The sequence below is a fragment of the Sorghum bicolor genome, chromosome 4, assembly GCF_000003195.3.
Source record: "Sorghum bicolor cultivar BTx623 chromosome 4, Sorghum_bicolor_NCBIv3, whole genome shotgun sequence".
Lineage (NCBI taxonomy): Eukaryota > Viridiplantae > Streptophyta > Magnoliopsida > Poales > Poaceae > Sorghum > Sorghum bicolor.
Genome location: NC_012873.2, coordinates 7764227 through 7784757, shown reverse-complemented (window position 1 = coordinate 7784757; position 20531 = coordinate 7764227). Strand labels below are relative to the sequence as shown.

The 20531-nt window shown below is 43.8% G+C and overlaps 2 protein-coding genes, 1 long non-coding RNA gene and 1 pseudogene across 3 annotated transcripts; 1 reads left to right on the top strand and 3 right to left on the bottom strand.

Annotated features, from left to right (window-relative positions):
• Positions 2487-5222, bottom strand: LOC8071681 (ethylene receptor 4). Its single transcript, XM_002451723.2, has 2 exons — positions 3372-5222; positions 2487-3258 (listed from the first exon to the last, which is right to left on the bottom strand). The coding sequence occupies exons 1-2, from the start codon at positions 5220-5222 to the stop codon at positions 2680-2682; spliced, it is 2430 nt and encodes an 809-aa protein (XP_002451768.1). The 3' UTR covers positions 2487-2679.
• LOC110434552 lies at positions 8900-14460 on the top strand. The gene is made up of 2 exons (XR_002452064.1): positions 8900-9182; positions 13815-14460. It is a non-coding gene; the product is annotated as an uncharacterized LOC110434552 (long non-coding RNA).
• Positions 9191-13716, bottom strand: LOC8071680 (probable LRR receptor-like serine/threonine-protein kinase At3g47570). The gene is made up of 2 exons (XM_002451722.2): positions 10277-13716; positions 9191-9970 (listed from the first exon to the last, which is right to left on the bottom strand). Exons 1-2 carry the CDS (start codon positions 13308-13310, stop codon positions 9582-9584), a joined length of 3423 nt encoding a protein of 1140 aa, XP_002451767.1. The 5' UTR covers positions 13311-13716; the 3' UTR covers positions 9191-9581.
• Positions 15787-19524, bottom strand: LOC8071679 (annotated as a pseudogene).

The window sequence follows — 20531 nt, the reverse complement described above, 5'->3', positions numbered from 1 at the left end:
AATGATCATTGAAAATATACAACTTGGATAAGTCTAGGCACTCGGTACAAGTCTTACTGTTTAACCAAGGAGCATAGGAGGTTGTAACTTCCCTCATGCTCAGCTGATAATAAACCCAGAAAATCATTCTCTGAATCTAGGAATATATTTGAGGACATCATGTGCAGCTATCTTTTTTTATTTTTATTTCATCGCAAAGCCTATGCATGGTCAAGAACATATATACCTTTAAACATGTGGCATCAGGAAGCATGGCCTATGATCCTTCGTGTACGTGGCCTCCTTCAACATGGGCAGCAGGGCCTGGAACACACAATCAGTTATCAGAGATAGTTGTTAAATACACAACCTGTTAGTATGTAGTTAGACAACGCAATTTTGGTTGAAGGAGAGGATAACGATATAAAGAATACACATTCATAGGATCCTGCATGTGTACATATAGGCAACCATATATAATGTAACACAGAGATAGAAGGTAGCTCTGCAACAAGCCAAAACAAATTTGTGATAAGTTTTGATGGGGTTTGATGAATAACCAAGGCAGAGGCGTCTACAAATGTATTAAGAAAATGGATCATGCGATTCGCCAGCGCAGTATGCTAAAGTCTGTGGTTATTCAAAGACGGACAGGAAAAGGTCAATAATACATACTGTTGAATTTGCCTTGTGTCATCTGAGGGAGCTGCTATAGCAAATGTGTTTGGCGGAGTAAAATTCTATGTGAGCCTTTCAATACCTAATAAAGGTTTCAAAACAGAGGCTTGTTGGTCAAATCTAGAAAAAGGTAATAGGTAAGGCAATATGTGTGTGCATTTCTGCACGGGACATGGCTGGGTAGGCGAAGGGGGAGATTAGTGCTGGTAATACACAGAACAAAAATATAGAGAAGAGAGAAAGGATAGTGAAATCACTGAAATAGGAACACGAATAAGAATTTCGAGCCGATTGCTAAACCATTTTTCTGATGGTGCATGATAACTGAACCACAGATGCCACATAGCACAGGTCACTGAGAGATTAACCTTGGGAAAGATTATAACAAAGTATCATAAAGTTTGTGATGAATCTAAATAACTTGTCCATGGTGAGGCTGTAGTCTTGTCATAGCAATATCCAAAAAAGGAAATGCAGAGGGCAAGACAAGGATAATGTACTTACCAAAATAAGATGATTCCACAATTTTGATTTGTCAATAGATCAATGCAAAATATTGACTGATCACTGAACCAACATGAACAAAAATTTTGTATCCAATTGGATAGAAGGTGACCCTAGCAAGTTAAATCTGTTATGCTTTCGTATGAGGATGTGTTTCACAGTGAGGCTATAGTCTTGCCATAGCAATATCTAAACAAAAAAGCAAATGTAGAGTGCAGTACAAGGACAATGTACTGACCAAAAAAAGATGAGACTATAATTTTGATTTGTCAGTAGATAGATGCAAAATACTGAACTTACTATACCTTTGAATTTTGTTATGCCTTCACATGAGAAGGCGGTGTTATCTGAAAGATGAAGTGATCAAAATTGGCAAGGAGAGGGCCGTGCACCAAACTGCAGATATTTGTTCCAATGATATATGCATTTCCATTTTGGAAGCAAAGAAAACACCAAACCTAAACGAGGAGGTACCTAATGAAACAAGGAAACAATTACTATATGAGTTCACAGAGAATGTTGTTAAAAGGAGCACACTGGATCAGAAGAAATTCAGATGTAAACATGTGTCAAATAAGGAGAAGGTAAAAATAGAGAACATACATCGCACTTAATCTAAAGACTAAATGAGAAAACAAACAAAACAGGCACTTTCAAAGGAGAAAATTAATAACTCAAACGTGGAAAAACAAAAAAAAAATCAGGTGGTAGCTACAGTCATTTTGGGAGTCTGATCCTTTTTTTGCCATCATAGATACCTACAATAAGGATGCAGATGACATCTAGACTGATGATAACAATACTCTAAAAACACAAGCGATGCATATGGAGGCACTAAGCACTATTATTTTAACTGCAAAGTAGGTAGCGACCGGGAGAAAATGAAGGTACTGCCATTTTTTCCAGTGGTAACAAAGAAGAGTATACGTCACAAGCAAGAGGAAATGAATGGGAGAACATCTTAAGAACAAAACTTATTTAAATATGTACAGGGCTCATGAAGACATCTAATCTATAACGGCATTTGGGCAGAATATCAGTCTTAGAAATAGCTAGGAGTGCCTGAGCTTAGATAATATTATGGTTTCCGTGTAGTCTTTGTTAGAGAACACCAAATATGTACATGGCTCATGAAGACATCTAATCTATAACTTGTTATTTTGTGATTTGTTATTTATCTTTGTATCATAACATATCAAATTTTTTGTCCTTGTCTTGTCTGACTATAGAAACAATTATAAATTATTAATTTTATCAACACGGATTAGATTTTTGTTGGGTTTGTGGTATTATCTAATAGGGTTTTTATTCTCGGTACAAAAAAAGTTACATGTTATGTCTACATAAATTGCAACAAATTAAAACTGCAATTTTACAATAACCATCGCCTGAGAGGAACCTAAAATTTTAGCGACTCCCATAATTATTGAATTCGAATACTAGCCATACAATTTTGTGGCATTTTTCTCATGATCATGAAGACTGCGCATTGCACTGCAAACCAACACAAAGCTTGGATCAGTTGTTCTGAAGGACTCTCCGAAGCTGAGCTCCGAGCGCCGGCAGCGTGATGGGCTTGTGGATAAGCCCGTCCACTCCCGCCCGCCGGCACAAGTCACGCACGCCGTCATCGACACCGCCGGCCTCCACGGCGACGAGGACCAGCAGCCAGCAGGTGCTTCTACTGAGCTCCCGGATCCTGAGGGCCACCTCGAACCCATCCATGGCGGCTGCGCCGCCGTGCCCATGGAGATCAAGAACCACGAGCTCAAACGACGGGTCGGCGGCGCCGCCTCCCAGCAAGCTGAGGCAGTGGGCGCCCGACGACACCGGCAGCACCTGGCAGCCGAGCCGCTCCAGGAGCTTCCGCGTCACCTCCATGCTCATGGCGTCGCTGTCGGCAAGCAGGATCCTCAGGCCGTTGAAGTGCAGGTGAGGAGCCGTCGTCGCCGACGAGGCTCCAGCTCCGATCCGGTACGTTCCTGATCCTGGCACATGCGGATTCAGTGGCTGATGCTGCTGGAACCGAAGGATGCACGTCATGGTTTCTCCAAGGCCTTCGGACTCTGATGCCCACCACATGTCGCCATTCATCATCTGAAGAAATTTTAAAATCAATGTGTCGTATTCGTATATCAAGAATTCAAGATGTCCCAAATTTATGGAAATTTATAGTTTGCTCGACGCCGACGGTGGCAAAACAACTGTACCTCCACGATCCTTTTGCACATAGCGAAGGTTAGGCGCATGGTGGCACCGCCGCCGGAATCGGGGGAGGAGAGGCTACACTGGGGCGGGCGGGATGCCGGCGAGCTCCCAGGAGGATCGCTCTTGGTCAGCCCAATTTGGAACCTGACAAAAACTTGGTTGCCGCCGGTGAAGCTGATGGGTCGCAGTGGAGACGGGATCCAGTCCTGGTGGTGGTGCTCACCGGCGATGCTACTGCAGCTGCGGACAGAAAACGAGAGGAGACGGCCTGCCGCGACATGGCCGTGGCATCGACTGAGCAGAGCGCCCACCATGTGCAGCACAAGGTGGAAGACTCTCTTGTCGTCGCCGACCACCCACTCGGGCAGGGAACTGGCCTCCAGCTGGTGCGAGAAGCCGAGCCCCCGGCAGCCGGACAAGCATCGGGCGGCGAAGGCCGCGTCCCTGATCAGCGAGCGGAGCTCGAACGGCCGCCTCGACACCAGGGTAGGAGGAGTAGGAGGACTGGCCGACAGCGGCGGGTCACGGACGTCCAGCATCCTCGGCAGCGTCTCCATGAGAGTGGAGGACACCGCGCTTGTCCTGGCGATGGCGTCGACGATGAGCCTCTGCTCCGGGCGCATCGCGGCGGCCTCCTGCTCCTGCATCACGGAGAGCACGCCGACGACGGCGTGCATCGGCTTCCCCATGGCGTTCCGCATCGCGCCGTGGGCGGTGTCCCTCGCCTTGGTCGCCGCCGCGAGCTCGCTCCGTGCGCGCAGCAGCGCGCCGTGCTGCTCCGCCAGCTTGTGCCGGATCAGCTGTGACTCCTCCAGCGCCGCCGCGTGGGACAGCGCGACGGCGACCTGGTCGGCGACGGCCTGCACAATCTCCAGGTCCTGGTTGCTCCAGCCTGTAGCTGTAGGTGGGCCCCTTCTATGGTGGCGATCATCTTCATCATCAGCTCGAAGGACCATGACTAGGATGGCGTAGCTCAACAGCTCTGATGTGGATGCCGGCCGTATGGGGAAATTAGGGATCCGTATGGCGGCGGCGGCTCCTGCCCGCGGCAGGCTCCGGCAGCTCGCCGCCTTGAGCGCCGAGCCTGGCCGGCTAAGCACCTTGGCGTCCTTGCTGGCCAAGACGGCGGCCACGTCAGGGTCACGAACGGAGATGGCGCGTGCTGTGGCGCCGCCGCCACTGCGATGAAGCACCTTGTCGTCGTCTTCGTCTGGCAGCAGCTGGTGCGTCAGCTGGAGCACGCCGCCGCCGGTGCCGGTCCCGGCTCGCTGCTGCAGGGGCGGCATCCAGACGGCGCAGTTGCTGAGTCCGAGTGCGGCGGCGAGCTGGAGCATGGTGGTGTGGAGGATGGTGCGGGCGTCGATGGAGTCGCGGATGTGGTGCGTGACGGCGCGGACGACGCGCCAGACGGTCTCCTCGCGGCGGCGGACGGTGGCGAGGTCGCGGTCGAGCTGGCGCGCCTTGGTGCGGAGGAAGGACTCGCGGACCTTGAGGCGGAGCAGGCGCGGGAAGAGGATCGGGAGGGAGACGGCGGCGGCGGAGGTGGCGACGGCGCCGAGGACCTTGGCGGTGGTGAGCGCGACGAGGACGGCGCGGGAGCCCGGGCGGTCGTAGGCGAGGGCGCTGAGCAGGTGCGTGACGCCGCACATGACGATGAAGGTGCCCAGCTGGAGGAGCACCCGCCGGAGCGGCGCCAGGGCGGCGCAGGTGGCGAAGTAGAGCAGCTCCAGCGGGATGGACAGGAGGGAGGCCGCGATGAGCAGGTCGCTCACCTTCTGCCACTGCAGCATCGCCTCCACCGCGGCTTCCTCGCGCCCGTCGCACCCGCCGCACCGCCGCGCCAGCGCCGCCATGTGTGCCTTGGCCTTTTGCATGCAGTGCAGGATGCAGCGCAACGTACGTTCCATCCATGCAGAGGCTGCGTTACGTACGTTGTGGCAGTCAGGTTCTGTTTTGCTTCAGATTTTGTCCGGCGGCGCTGCTATCCGTCCTCGACCTTGAGGACGAGGAGGCAATCCCATCCATGCAGGGTTGCAGGCTAGCTAGATTGCTACTCCGGTCCAAAACATTTTTGGATTTCTTCCGCAGAACAGCGGTAATATTTCCATTTTGTTAAGTTATCTCTACATTCTACAAATTATTCAGAAAATCCATAATACTCCCGGTCACAAACAAGTGACATTCTAGGGTTATTATTAACTTATATAATTATTCCAAACTTTGATTTTATTTTACTTCGATAGTTAGATTATTGTAATGTTTACTTCCTCCATTTCAAAATTGAAAAAAAAAAATTATATAACCCCCTCAACTATATAGGGTGGATTACTTTATCTCCCAAACTATAAGACTGGATTTTCTACTCCTTGAACTTTTTAAAACCGGTCAAATAACCTCGTCAAATGGTTTCGGGCGGTGGTGGTTTTACTATAGTGACATTGGTTTTGTGTTTTTCTTTTTTATTTATTTTCGTTGAATTTTTAAAAAAATCATAGTAAATCACAAAAAAATCATAAAATGGAAAATTAAATTTGGTTGGACTTCTCATGAGTAGATCTACACGGTGAATATATAATATGGTATGCTTTACTACAATTTTTTGTTGTAGCTTTAGATTTATGAATTATTCCAATTAATTATAGAAAAACATAGATCAAAAGTTACTGGAAAAACTTTGTATTAAAGCATATCATATCGTATGTTCACTATGTAGATCTACTCATGTGGAGTCCAACAAAATTAGAATTTTTTATTTTATGACTTTTGCGTGATTTACTAAGATTTTTCAAAAAAATCAGCAAAAATAAATAAAAAAATGCCAAACCACTGTCACTATAGCAAAACCACCGTCCAAAAGCGCTTGAAGGAGTTATTTGATCGGTTTCGAAAAGTTCAGGAGGTAAAAAATCTGATTTTATAGTTCAGGAGATGAAGCAGTCCACCATGTATAGTTGAGGGGGTTACGTAGACTTTTTCCTTTCCAAATTATAAGTTATTCCAACTCATAGAGTCAAAGCAACTTAAGTTTTACCAAAATTATAGAGAAAAATATAAAAATTTGTGGCATCAAAAAGGCATACTCCCTCTATACCTGTAAAGAAAGTCAGCACACAGCGACACGGTCTTTAAAGTCTAACTTTAACTCTTTGTTTTTATAAAAATATTTATCAAAAAATGATATATGTATATTTTATTAAAGTATTTTTCAAGACAAACCTATTCATATGATTTTTCACATTTCTCTAAACTCAACGACTTTAAAGTTATTCATGATTTATATTCTCAATGATTAACCAATGTGTAACGAGTCCAAACAGCTCATCCACTCTGTACACTAGCGAACCACACCTTACCACTATCCCACTTACACTTTCGTCCTCGCTTCGCGTAAAAAGATTAACCCGAGGATGATGGGGTGGACTCTAGAAGCCTTATACGTTGGTCTAACGCACCCTTAACAATCAATGTGGGACTAAATCCTCCACGATTATCTAATAACATGCACATTGCCCACCACGGGACAAATTCTAAATTGGGTCGGGTGTGATGAATTTGGTATAACAAATATAATTATTTTATTATATAAATTTGGACAAACTTAAAGATATTTTGACTTGAAATAACTTATAATTTTGGATGGAGGGAGTATAAATGATGCTAGTAGCTTTGTATGAAATGTAGTTTCATAAAGTGGAAAGCTAATGTCAGCCCTAAAAAATCCGGAGAAAGATAGATCGGAGATCGGCGTCATTATTGCCGAGGCCAAGGGCTTACACATCTATTGGGCGATTGGAGAATAGCCCAAGTAAAGAGAGAAGGAAATAGAGTTGCCAATGCTCTGGCTGGTTTAGCTAGGCAATGTAAAAGTACTGAGGTTAGATGGTCACTGCGTGTGCCTTAGATTTCCTCAGGAATGATTGTAATTTTATCTTGCCTAGTTAATAAAGTCTCTCTTTATCCGAAAAAAGTGGAAAGCTAATAAGTAACTAAGTCCCCTAGTTTAGAGTCTGCCGCACATGATGTTTTCTAGGAAGAAGTTATATGAAACATTATAACTTATCCGTGACTAGAAGACTAGAAGGAACACACTTTTTAACATTGAGTTACACTTTCATTTCGACTTAAATCATATATACTACTTCAATCTGGTGTGGCTCCCATGTCAGCAAGAATATATTTAGGCTCCTTCTAAATAAGACATTTTCCCTATGTTTTTTTAAATAAAGTGATTTAAATTTCTACGTTGTAAAGGAGGCTATATTTAGTGGCGTTGAGTGTTTTAATTATACTGTAACATGAAAAGTTTTATGGTTTAATTCGATGTTGAAAGTCGGGTTCGGAATTGATAGGCTCAGGGTAGTGGTGCTTCTTGTAGATAATAGATTAATATTCAAACTAACCTCAAGGTCTCGTTTTATTCGTGGGTGAAAAGTTTTTGAGTATTACATCGGATGTTTCATAGAATATTGGAAGAGGTGTTCGGATATTAGTTAAAAAACTAATTACAAAAAGTTTGATTAATCCATCATTAACACATTTATATTACTGTAGCAATTATGACTAATCGTAGATTAATTAGGCTTAAAAGATTCATCTCGCGGTTTCCGTGCAAACTATGTAATTAATTATTTTTTTATCTATATTTAATGCTCTATATATATGTGTCCAACCATTCGATGGTACGAGATAAATAATTTGTGAGTGGGAACTAAATAGGTCCTAAGGCCTTGTTTACTTCCACCTCAAAACCTAAATTTTTTCAAGATTCCGTATCACATCGAATCTTTAGATGCATGCATGGAGTATTAAATATATACGAAAATAAAAACTAATTGCACAGTTTGGTTGAAATTTACGAGACGAATCTTTTGAGCCTAGTTAGTCCATGGTTGGACAATATTTACCACAAACAAACGAAAGTGCTACACACGGCCTAAGTTATTGTTGCAAATATCACTGGTCAGTGGTCACTGGAGACTATGTTCGTGTCCTAGGCCTTCTACCTCAATTTTTTTAATATTTCACGTCACATCAAATCTTTAGACGAATGCATGAAGTATTAAATATAGATAAAAAATAACAAATTGTATAATTTATCTGTAATTTACGAGACAATTTTTTGAAGTTATAATTAAATAATAATTATCAAATACAAACAAAAGTGCTATGGTAAGCAAATCTAAAAATTTTCGTCAACTAAAGAAGGCCAAAGTGATAGTACACAAGATAGCCTATCACGTTGAGAGTCTATTGGTATGTCCGCCGCTGCCTATTCTGTCTGCTTCTCGCCTGACCGCCAAAGGAGAATACGCATTTGACAACGGAGTTCGTCGTTGACTCGTTGGCACGCAGCGCCCCCATGCTGCGTATACGAAGAGTTCTGGGAGAAGAAGAGGCCAATGTCCCATTGCCTACACGTCGGTCATAGCCCATCTAGAGCCTGGCCCAACACGCGCGACGGATCCTATTGCGGACCCACAATCCCTATCCCTTTTGGAGAAGAGGCTGGCCCAAGAATCCTAAACCGGGGCACAGGCCTGCTCACATCGTCTCGTTGCGGGCTCTTCCTCCCGGAGCTCTCGTCGCTCGTCGGTGCGGCTGCGGCCGGCTTGTTCCGCCGGCGAACTCTTTCGAGACGCCGCTTCCCTTCTCCCGGCGCTGGTTTTTCTCTCGGGAAGTCTTCAGTACCATCCTGCCAGCATGGTCTCCCAGTGCATCAGCCACCGCAGACGACCCCTGCTCCTGCTGCCTGGTCAGGAGGCGCGCGGAGGCTATTTCTCCTATCCTACTTCACGCATTGAGCCGCGCAGGAGGTAAACGGATTTTCCCTTCCCAGCTCATCTTCTGTTACATTATTACCAACATCGGCGAACTAAAAATTTCCGTAGCTTAGGTGATCCATGCAAGACCTTGGATCCATGTTCTTAGTGCTAGTATACATAGTACATTACAGTAATTGGGAGTTCAGTTACAATGTAGTATGCTCTTATGTGAGAGAAGATCAATCCTTCTGTGAAACCCCATCCTACTAGCGGGATAGAGTACTAGCAAGGATTGCAGAGACACCGGCCTCCAACACCTCAGGTCTGTTTGGAGTTTGGTTGCCTTGTTTCCCCAATAGCTAGGCCCACTGACATAGCGGATGCAGTCTCGCATTGTCTCTATCGTTATTAGCTAATAGGAGGCATGTGGTAGCATGCAATGGAGAAACTTCAGAATATGTCGGTGGAATTACGCTCCTTCAATGCATAGATGTTTTCAAGCTTGTCTCTGATTCCCTGTAACTCTTTCAGAGCATCGCTGATTTGCATGCGGTCTGCCGGTGCCTCCTCTGAACATTGAACCCCGATACGTAGAATTGAAATGATGCAGGAAATTTTCATATCTGCAATCCCTTCACCATCTTCTGCCTCTTGTACCAAGTGTCTGTCCACCACACTAGTCACCCTGTCTGGCAATGCTGTTTCTACGTATTTGCAAAGGCCAAGGCCTTCTCCAAATTCATTGTCGGTTGGTCTTTTTCCAGTGAACACCTCCAGCAATAGTATGCCGTAGCTATACACATCACCTTGTGTTGAGACTTCATTACCCAGGCCATACTCTGGAATCAATAAAGGAACATGTCAAGATGATGATGAAAAAGGAGCACGAGTTATATATGTATATATTCAGATATTGCTGTGAAAAAATCTATTCCATAACATAACATCTTGATGAGTGGGAAGTTTTTACATATTCTTGTTATTTCCCTTTCTATTATATGAAAAATGAGTATTTACCCAAAACCTTCTTATTTAAGTAAGAGGAACATGCCATGAAAGGTGTGCTTAATTTATAGTTATATACTAAGTTTTCATGATGGAATAAGTTATAAGAAACTAAAGAGTTATAGCAAATAGAAACACACCTGGAGCAACATAACCAATTGTTCCTCTCATTGATGCCCAACTACTTGATTTATCTGCATCCTGATGTAAAAACCTTGCAAGCCCAAAGTCTCCAACATGAGCAACCATGTTTCTGTCTAGTAGAACATTGCTTGGCTTAAGATCACAGTGAATGATTGGCAAAGGCTTGCTTTGATGAAGATATTCCAGTGCTGATGCTACATCAATTGCAATTCTAATTCTAACGCTGAGATCTAGTGCCTTCCGTTCACCATCTTCAATGGGACGTTGGTGTAGCCAGTGGTCTAAATTTCCATTTGGTAGGAACTCGTATACAAGAGCCTTGAAGTTATCACGATGGAAATCAATACTTGAGCATACTGTCAATATTTTCACAAGATTCCGATGTCGAATGCACCTCAGAGTCTCACATTCTGCAACAAAACTATGAGAGGCTCCACGTTGTGTCAGGTTGAGCACCTTCACAGCAACTTCTTGTTGTTGTCCATTGCTTGTCATACTTCCCTTGTAGACTGAGCCAAAGCTTCCTGATCCTATTAGATTTTCAGAAGCGAAACCATTTGTTGCACTGACCAATTCAGCATAAGACACTCTTATGTGTTGCTCACTTGTAAGTGATGTTTCTGGGTTTGATTTTGTCCTTCTTGTATGAAAGTAGCATACAAACAGTGCAATTACTACTGTGATAAATAGAATCACACTGCATATGGATACTGTCAAGGCAAGTTTCCATGTTGTCTTCTTCTTCTTTGTAGAGTTGTTGGAGCAGGGTGGCAACTTCAGTTGAGGTATTCCATTACATAGACCATCATTTCCTACAACTGAGACAGCAGATGCATTGCTGAAAATTCCGTCTTTTGGAACATTGCCTTCCAAGTTGTTGAATGAGAGATTCAAACTAGCAAGTCCAATCATGTTCTCAAGGAAAGTGGGGATGCTCCCAGACAAGTTATTATGTGAAAGGTCAAGCACTTGGAGGCCTCTTAGTTGCTCTATTGATGGTGGGATTTTTCCTTGAAGGTAATTTCCAGATGTATTGAGATACTGCAAGCTTTGGCACTCGCCAAGGGATGATGGGATCTCTCCAAAAATTCTATTATCAGAAAAATCAAGCACTCCAAGGTTCTTGAGATTTCCCATTTCAGGCGGTAGAGTCCCAGTTAAAAAATTGTGATCTAAATGCAAAGAACCAGACAAGCTAGAGGAGAAAAGTTCTTTAGGTATGGATCCAGTAAGATTGTTGTTTGAGATAATCAACTGTTGTAAAGGACAACTGCCTAAACTTGGGGGTATTTCTCCACTGAGCTTATTGTCAAAAAGATGTAGTACATTTAGCATTTGAAGGTTACCAATACTTGATGGGATGGATCCTGAAAATTTATTGCCTGAGAGGTATAGTTGATTCAGCTTCTTGAGTCTGCCAAATGAGTCTGGAATAGGGCCCTCAAAAAGATTGTTGTTCATCTCAACGAACTGCAAGTTGACCAGATTCCCAATGCCTTCAGGTATTCTTCCAGTTATGCTGTTGTAGTTCGTGATAAAATACTTCATATTTGTTGAAAGATTGCCAACTGAATCTGGCAGCTCGCCTGTAAGCCTGTTGACACCAATATCTAATAGAAACAATTTACTGCAATTAGTCAGGCTAGACATGAATCCCCAACCGAAACCATTTCTTATCTCGAGCTGATTCTCCGCAAATGTCACTACTGATAAATTCTGTTGGTGGATTCCTAGACAATCAGGAATAGTTCCTGATAAAAAATTATTCACTGCTTGAATCCACTGTATCATGGAGGCATTGCAGAGGGATGGTGGGATTGTGCCATGGAATTGATTTTCATCTGCTAAGAAATATTGGAGCTTTGGTAGAGTGTTGCCTAAATCAGGTGGAAAAGACCCATTTAGGTGGTTGAATTGTAAGTCAAGATATTCAATAGAGGAAAGATTGAATATTGAAGGAGGTAAAGGACCTTCTAGTTCATTATAGCCTATATAAAGGTTTTTAAGCGAATATAGATTTGTAATAGAATGAGGTACATGGCCTTGAAGATTGTTATTTTGCAGAGCAAGAGTTGTAAGCATCTCAAGGTTCCCTAGTGATTCTGGTATGTTCCCTTCCAGACTATTTTTCTCAAGAATTAGAGTCACTAATGATGAGAGGTTTCCTATCCAAGCTGGAATGTTCCCCTCCAGGCTGTTTTGACCTAGGTCAAGGATACTGAGAGATAACAAACCTTGCAGTGGTGGCATGCTTTGTTCAAGGTTGTTGTGGGAAAAACTAAGAGCAGTTAAATGTGAGAGGTTTCCCAGTGAAGGAGGGATGGTTCCAAACAACTGATTGGAACCTAGATCTAGTGTGGAGAGATTCTCAAGGCTGCCTATCTCTGTGGGGATTTCTCCTGTGATGTTGTTAAATGTTAGGAGTAGGCTTTTCAGATTTACAAGTCTTCCGATGGTGGAATGGAGTCTTCCAGTAAGTCTATTATTTCTAAGACTCAGTAACTGGAGATTAGGCAAGGAGCTGAATTCGCTTGGTATTCCCCCCTGCAGTTTGTTACTGTCGAGCAAGATTTCTACAAAGCGGCTACAGTTGGAGAGTGATGGGGGAATCTGACCTTCAATGGAGTTATAGCTAAGGTCTAGAGTCTCAAGGTCATGGATATTACCGAGCTCTGGTGGCAGGATGCCATAGAAGCGATTTTGTGGAAGGTTGAGCTGCCTCAAGTACGTGATGTTGGCCAAGGCAGGGCTGATGGTGCCGAGAAGGTTGAGCCCGGTCAGGTCCAATGCGACCACATGCCCACGGCGGTGTCCCCTTGAGCCACAGGCCACACCGTGCCACTGGCACATTGGAATGGATCGGTTGCCCCATGATTCCAGGGCTCTCATTGGGTCACCCTTCACAAGTGATTTGAACAGCATGAGTGCGAGGTAATCAGTGGTATTGCTTGTGGCTGTGGGTGGCAGAGAAGCAACTGAACATGTAAGGAAGACAAAGGCAAGCAAAATCGACTCTCGGAGTAGCGCCATTGCTGCCAGTGGAGCTTGGCTGCTAGGGTCACTATTGGTTTGTGTTTGTTCTAGCACAAGGCAACCCTTGAGTCTCTGAAGTTCTCCTTCTATATTTGGTGTCTGCAGTTGCCACTGGGTACCTGTGATCAGCCTGTTATCAATCAGATGAAGACCCTCTCATCACAATCAGTCTTCTTGATATCTCGTTGTGAGTCAGGCCATCAGAATATACAATTCGCAATGATTTGAGGTAGTCATACAAGCCACAGCAAGTGTCACTGTTCGCTATCGAACAGGGGATGCAAGTGGGCCTGGTAGCAAGTTCCAAATGTGCTGGCGGCTTGGGCTCTTGTTTTTCTATGAATATCATGGTTGATTGGATAAGAAAAAAAGCATGGCAACCAGATGAATCAGTTGTCTTTTAGTTCAAATGGTCTTGTTTTTTTTTTTAAGGTGGAGTGACGAATGTGTTGGAACTTTGGCTTTCATTAATAGACTCATTCCTATCCTTTGTCATGGCAGGTCAAAAAAGGAGGGCGTTTGGGCATCATTCTGGGCTTCTGGCCAAGGATACGGGACCAGCCGGTGGCTTATCATAGTGAATCAATTTATTCTGTGTATCAAGAATGCAATCAGCTGACAACCTAGTTTGGCAGAATGTGAGAAATTAAAAAAACATAGTGGCCTACGGGTTTGATTTGTTCTCCAAGTACTTACCCAATAATCTCCATCAACCTGAGCCACATTATTCGACTGTTACAAGCCCACAGTTGAGTTGACACGCAAGCCGAAATACAGCAGCAATGAAAAGAGTTTCTGAAAGGTTCTTGGACACAAGGCACAGTACTTATAGAGGAGGGAAAAGAAGAGGCTCGTTCGTTTTGCCCTCGTTCCTTCTAGATTCACTCCCAGGAGCTCGTTTCTTCTGAATTCATTTCAGGAGATCAAATATAATACAAATTGTCACAAGATTCTAGGTTGGAATTAATCCCGGCGTCCATTCCATTCCATGTGAAACGAAGAGGCCATTAGGGATCGAGTCAGAAACCTCAGAGCAACTGCAGCCTCTTGTCAAATTCACCGGCGTCACATGTATTGTCGCCTTCAATTGTCATACGCACCGGCGATGTTTGCTGTCGACTGTCGAGCGCAAGAGTTGTTGTGTTAACTTCTGTGCGCCGTGCTTCGTAAACCCAACGGAGCTGAGTGTACTACTTCAAGAACCTGAACTAGAATAATTGAATTGCAGTCTGCACGTTGTCCTAAACTCCTAATGTAAGATTCCTCGTCACATTGAATTTTGCGACGTATAAAGCATTAAATATAGATGGAAATAAAAACTAATTGCACAATTTGCCTGTAAATTACGAGACGAATCTTTTAAACCTAGTTACTCTATAATTGGACAATATTTGTTAAATAAAAATAAAAATATTACAATGTTAAAATTCAAAAACTTTTTTGAACTAAACAAGGCCTTATGCAAGACGCGCTGGGCAAGGCCCTTCATAGGTGTGTCGGTTTTGCTAGCTTTGTCTCGGCTACCGTTTTAGTTCGGTATAGCTTGGTTTGCTGTCAGACTCTGTTGCTTTGCTGTAGCACCTAGTCTGGACTTCCTTTTTGTTTTTTTTATAATAAAATAAATAGTCAACAGCTGTCTGATTCTCTTTTTTTATGAAAAAATCTAATTAATCTAATCTAAAAAATAAAGGGATCGTCAGCAGGAGCAGTGCAATCAGGCCATCATCGGAGTCGGATCAACTAATAAAAACCCATAAAAATTTGCGGCCCGGCCCATCCAAACTCAGCCCATCATGTACGGGTCCAATAGGTCCTTCTCCAGCTCCAGGGCCCAACCTCGCTTCTGCTGCTCCGCTTCTCGTCCCACGCCGTCCCCCGCCGGGACGCCAGCCACGGCCAGCGCCTCGAACCGCCGGCCGCCGCCTCCCGTCTGACTCGCCGGCCCGACTCTCGGATTCCTCCGCCGGGAGCGCGGTGCAGCCTCGAGCCTCCTAGTGCAGTCGTCGCTGCTGACGACTCCAGCCCCGGGTTGCTTTTGCAATGCACCATCTCCGTGCCCCTGCGTTGCCCTCTTCCTGAACTCAGCCGCGCCGGAGGTAAAACTCCTCTGTCCTCTCCGCTTCCCTTATCAGACGTATCGATGATCACCACTTGTTACACGCGCAACAGTTGCAATTTACAAGATTTATTCATTAGTAGGAACTAATTTTCCTCACATAACTGCAATTCTACGTGGAACAGGATGACCCCTTATATATATGGCAAATTATTGAATAGATTATCAAAGAATTGTAGGCTCGTAGCTACACTTGTGAAGCTTGAGTGGCCTCCACTGGATTGAGGCTTCTTACAACACTAATCTATATGGCACATTAGCACGTACTTGCACATATATCATATTGCAGTGCACAGTTAACCTGGCAGACTGATAGCTCCAAGAGATGGCATCCCCTAGAAGGTCCTTCAAAACCCTTCAGCAGACTGGTGTTGCTCCTTCGCCAGACAGATGCATGTGAATCTTGTCTCTAATTGTCTGCAGCTCTTTCAGAACATCTCCGATTGGTGGGCGGTCCATTGGCCTCTCCTCTGAACACCGAATCCCGATTTGCAAAACTGAAATGGTACAGGCAATTCTCATATCTCTATTACTGCTAGAGTTTGAGGTGCCTGCTTGGCCACCTTCTGTCTCTGTTAGTAGCTGTTGATCCATGATAATGCTCACTCTGTCTGGCAGTGCCATTTCAACATAATTGCGGATTACCATGGCTTCTCCAAATTCGCCAGCTGTTGGTCTTTTTCCTGTGAACATTTCCAGCAACAATATGCCATAGCTGTAGACATCACCAGAGGTCGACACTTTGTTGCCCAGTCCATACTCTGAAACCAACCAACAGGAGTTCTTGTTTCAGAAAGTTTCTTCTGAAGAATTTTCTGTTCATAAAGTATTTTTGTACAAAGTTCATTTCCAAGGCACTACATTTAGGTATGCACTGTAGTTTGTTGAAATTTCACTGATTTCAGTTCTTTTACATTCTTAAAAAAAAAATATGTTGAGCCATACTTATGTCATATCTAAGGAAGCGAAACAGCAACAAATCCTTAAATTTTGATTGAAGCCAACATCGCAGAATATATTAGTAGACAACTAATAGAAATACAGAAGCACACCTGGAGCAGCATAACCAATTGATCCTCTCATTGATGCCCAGCCACTTGATTTCTCTGAGTCTTCATGCAGAAACCTTGCAAGCCCAAAGTCACCAACATGAGCAACCATGTCGCTGTCAAGGAGGACATTGCTTGGCTTAAGATCACAATGAATGACTGGCATCGGCTTATGTTGGTGAAGATAATCAAGTGATGATGCTACGTCGATAGCAACACATAGCCTCTCAATTATATCTAGTGCCTTTCCTTCACCATCTTGCATGATATGTTGGTGCAGCCATTGGTCTAAATTTCCATTTGGTAAAAACTCATACACTAGGGCCTTGAAATCACGGCCCTGAAAATCAATACTTGAGCATACTGTCAATATCTTAACAAGGTTCCGATGTCGAGTGCATCTTAATGTCTCACATTCTGCGACAAAACTTTGAGATGCACCACGTTGCATGAGGTTTAGAACCTTAACAGCTATGATTTTATCTTCGTCACCGTCTCTCATTCTTCCTTTGTAAACCGAGCCAAAGCTCCCTTCTCCAATGAGATTGTCAAGTGCAAATCCATTTGTTGCATTCACCAATTCAGCATAAGAGACCCTTATATACTTCTCACTCAAAACTGGCCTTTGTAGATTTGTCTTTGTCTTCCGTCTCATTTGGTTGATTGCGTATAGTGCAAATACTAATGTGCAAAGAAAAAATCCAGTGCATACTGAGATTATTATGGCAAATTTCTGATGTGTCTTCTTGGTGCTGTGGCTTGAGCAGGGTAGCAATTTCAATTGAGGGATACCGCCACATAGGCCATCATTTCCCCTGACCAAGATTGCAGATGCATTGAGAAATACCCCATGTGTTGGGACTTGACCTTGGAATCTGTTGAATGAGAGGTTCAAGGAAGAAAGGCCTGTCAAGCTACCAAGGATTTCTGGGATGGTCCCAGATAAATTGTTGTAGGAAAGGTCGAGCACCAATAGACCCTTCAGATTTCCTAGTGACAAAGGAATTGACCCTTGAAGGAGGTTTCCAGATGTATTGAGATGTTCCAAGCTTTGACATTCACCAATGGAGGTTGGAATCTCGCCAGAAATCATATTATTAGAGAAATCAAGTTCATCAAGGTTTTTTAGATTTCCTACTTCTGGTGACAATGTCCCTGATAAGGAATTGTGGGCAAGACGCATGAAACTCGTCAAGGTTGTTATGAAAAACAGCTCTTTAGGTGTAGGACCAGAAAGATTGTTGTGAGAAAGATCCAGTGACTGTAAAGGACAACTGCTGAGACTAGAAGGTATAGCTCCAGAGATTGCATTGGTACTGAGGTCAAGGATAATAAGTTGTGTTAGATTGCCAAGAGTTACAGGGATGGGTCCTGACAAATTATTATTTGATAAATATAATTCGCTCAATTTGTTCAGTTTGCTAAGAGATGCAGGAATAGTTTCTTCGAGAACATTATGTTGCATGAACAATTGATCTAAGCCAATGAGGTTCCCTATTGTTTCCGGTATTATTCCTGTTATAAGGTTGTCTCTTATGCCAAGGTACTCCAGTTGAGTTGATAGATTACCAATTGAATTTGGCAGCACACCACGTAGTTTATTAGCACCAAGTTCTAAAATTCTCATATTGCTACAGTTGGTCAAACTAGTCATAAAGCCCCAATCAGCGCCATTGGATGCTTCAAGCTGATTTCCTCCTAGGCCCACAGAAGTAAGGTCCTTTTGGTGACTTCCAAAGCATTGTGGAATTCTTCCAGATAGAAAGTTTTCTTCTATCTGAATGATTTGAAGCATGGAGGTATTGCACAAGGATGATGGCAGCACGCCGTTGAATTGATTAAATGCCACAAGACACTGTTGTAAGTTTGGAAGTGTATTGCCTAAATTAGGTGGAAGAACCCCGACCAGATTATTGAATTGTATGTTCAGAATTTCAAGAGAAGAGAGATTTAACATCGGAGGCAAAGGGCCTTCTAGTTCATTAGTATCTATGTAAAGTTGAGTGAGGGCATGGAGGTTTCCAAGAGCAGGGGGTATAGAACCTGAAAGGTTGTTGGTTGAGAGAGAAAGGATTGTAAGCTGCTCAAGACTTCCTAATGATTCTGGGATTTGGCCCACAAGACCATTGTCTTGAAAATCTATGACTTGTAATGAAGTGAGGTTTCCTAACCATGAAGGGATATGCCCTTCAAGCTTGTTTTGCCCCAACTCAAGATAAGAAAGAGACGAGAGGGCTTGAAGTGGTGGTATGCTTCCTTCTAAGCTATTGTTGTAAACATTAAGAAAGGTCAATGCTGAGAGGTTTCCAACTGAGCTGGGGATGATTCCTGAGAAATTGTTGGAATCTAGGCTAAGTCTTACGAGGTTGGTGAGGCTGCCTATACCTGTTGGGATTTCTCCTATCATGCTGTTAAAATCTAGAGACAGCACTTTCAGATTCACAAGGCTTCCAATGCTGGAAGGGATTCTCCCTGTAAGCCTATTTTGGTCAAGACTGAGCAACTCGAGATTATGCAGCGAGCTGAACTCACTTGGAATCTCCCCTTGCAAGTTATTATTGATGAGTGAAATGTTGACAAGGTGGCTACAATTCGAGAGTGAAGGCGGAATCTGTCCTTGGATGGAATTGTAGCCAAGGTGCAGAGTCTCAAGGTTATAGAGATTACCAAGTTCTGGTGGAAGGACGCCATGGAAGCGATTCCATGAAAGGTTGAGGTGCCTCATGTACGTGAGGTTGCCCAACGCGGTAATGGTGCCGAGAAGGTTGAGCCCACCGAGGTCCAATGCTACCACACGGCCACGACGGCTTCCCCTCAGTCCGCATGCCACGCCATTCCACTGGCACATCGGAACAGACTGGTTGTTGCCCCATGAAGCCAGGGCCCTTGACGGGTCGCTCCTCACGAGCAACTTGAATGACATGAGCGCAAGGTGGTCAGTAATGTTGCTTGTGGAGGTTCCAGCTGGAAGCGCCATGGAACTAGCAGGAGATGCAAGGAAGACGAAGGTGAGCAAGAATGACCTAAAGTTGCAGAATATACCCATTGCTGATTTGCTGGTAATGAAGCTTAATTGGCTGCTGGGGAGGTAGTCTTTTGTGTTTGTTTTAGCAAAACGCTGCAGGTTCGTCTGGTTTTAGATCATGATGAAACCAGTTATCAGTATGTCATTGACCAGACGTAGACCAGAGCAGACTCAATCAAAGTCTAAGTCTTGTTATTTTTTTCTGTTAATTGCGCTGCATAGCTGCGCGTGAAACATTCCAATTTGCTAGTGGCTGCTAGTTGATGGCCACAGGATAGAGATGTACACGGAAATCAGGTTTGCACCACGCACACGCAACATTTTACTATTCTTCTCGTCCACTATTATGTATTTTGGTAGACATGGAAGTGGTAAAGCAACTATTGGTGCTTGGATTGACATCCGACGACCGTTGAAGTTGGTCCTCAGATTTGACACAAGCAGAAGTGGAACCAATTTCTTGAGCCTGGTGGAGCCTATACAACATATCTACGCCTTAAGTTTTCATATCCTCAAAGACATATGCCGGTTAGACAGTCCAAAAAAGCGCCGACTGTACTATTTGTCATGGTCATTTCTTCCTCTTGGCCCGATGGACTCGACGAAGATTCTAAGCGTGGAATTCTTCAGTTTGCTCTGGAATCCTGTTTATGAGCATCTTTGTAGCTATGATGGTACATCCTGGGAATGCAATTTCCAAACTGTTGTACCATGCTTTAAAGTCTAATATATTTTTGGTCTTTATCAAAAAAATTGCGAGCAGCTAAACATGAAAACAAAATAAGTTGATGAAATCAGATGCATTTTAGCTCGATCACGAGGAGCAATGGGGCATCATCTTGGTGTTGTATAATCCTTGTTAGTGAGCCATGTCAATGAGTCAATGTTATCAAAAAGGAAAAAAAAAAGTCAATGAGGTCTGTATAGTCTTCCTCTTAATTTCTGGAAAGTCACTAAGGCCTTGTTTAGTTTTTTTCAAGATTTTCTGTCACATCAAATCTTACGACACATGCATGAAGCACTAAATA

Coding starts and splice junctions, on each gene's coding strand:
- LOC8071680 (XM_002451722.2), bottom strand. CDS start 13,310: ATGGCGCTACTCCGAGAGTCGATTTTGCTTGCCTTTGTCTTCCTTACA. Junction 9,971..10,276: donor AATTGGTTATGTTGCTCCAG/GTGTGTTTCTAT, acceptor TATTGATTCCAG/AGTATGGCCTGGGTAATGAA.
- LOC8071681 (XM_002451723.2), bottom strand. CDS start 5,222: ATGGCGGCGCTGGCGCGGCGGTGCGGCGGGTGCGACGGGCGCGAGGAA. Junction 3,259..3,371: donor TGTGCAAAAGGATCGTGGAG/GTACAGTTGTTT, acceptor AAATTTCTTCAG/ATGATGAATGGCGACATGTG.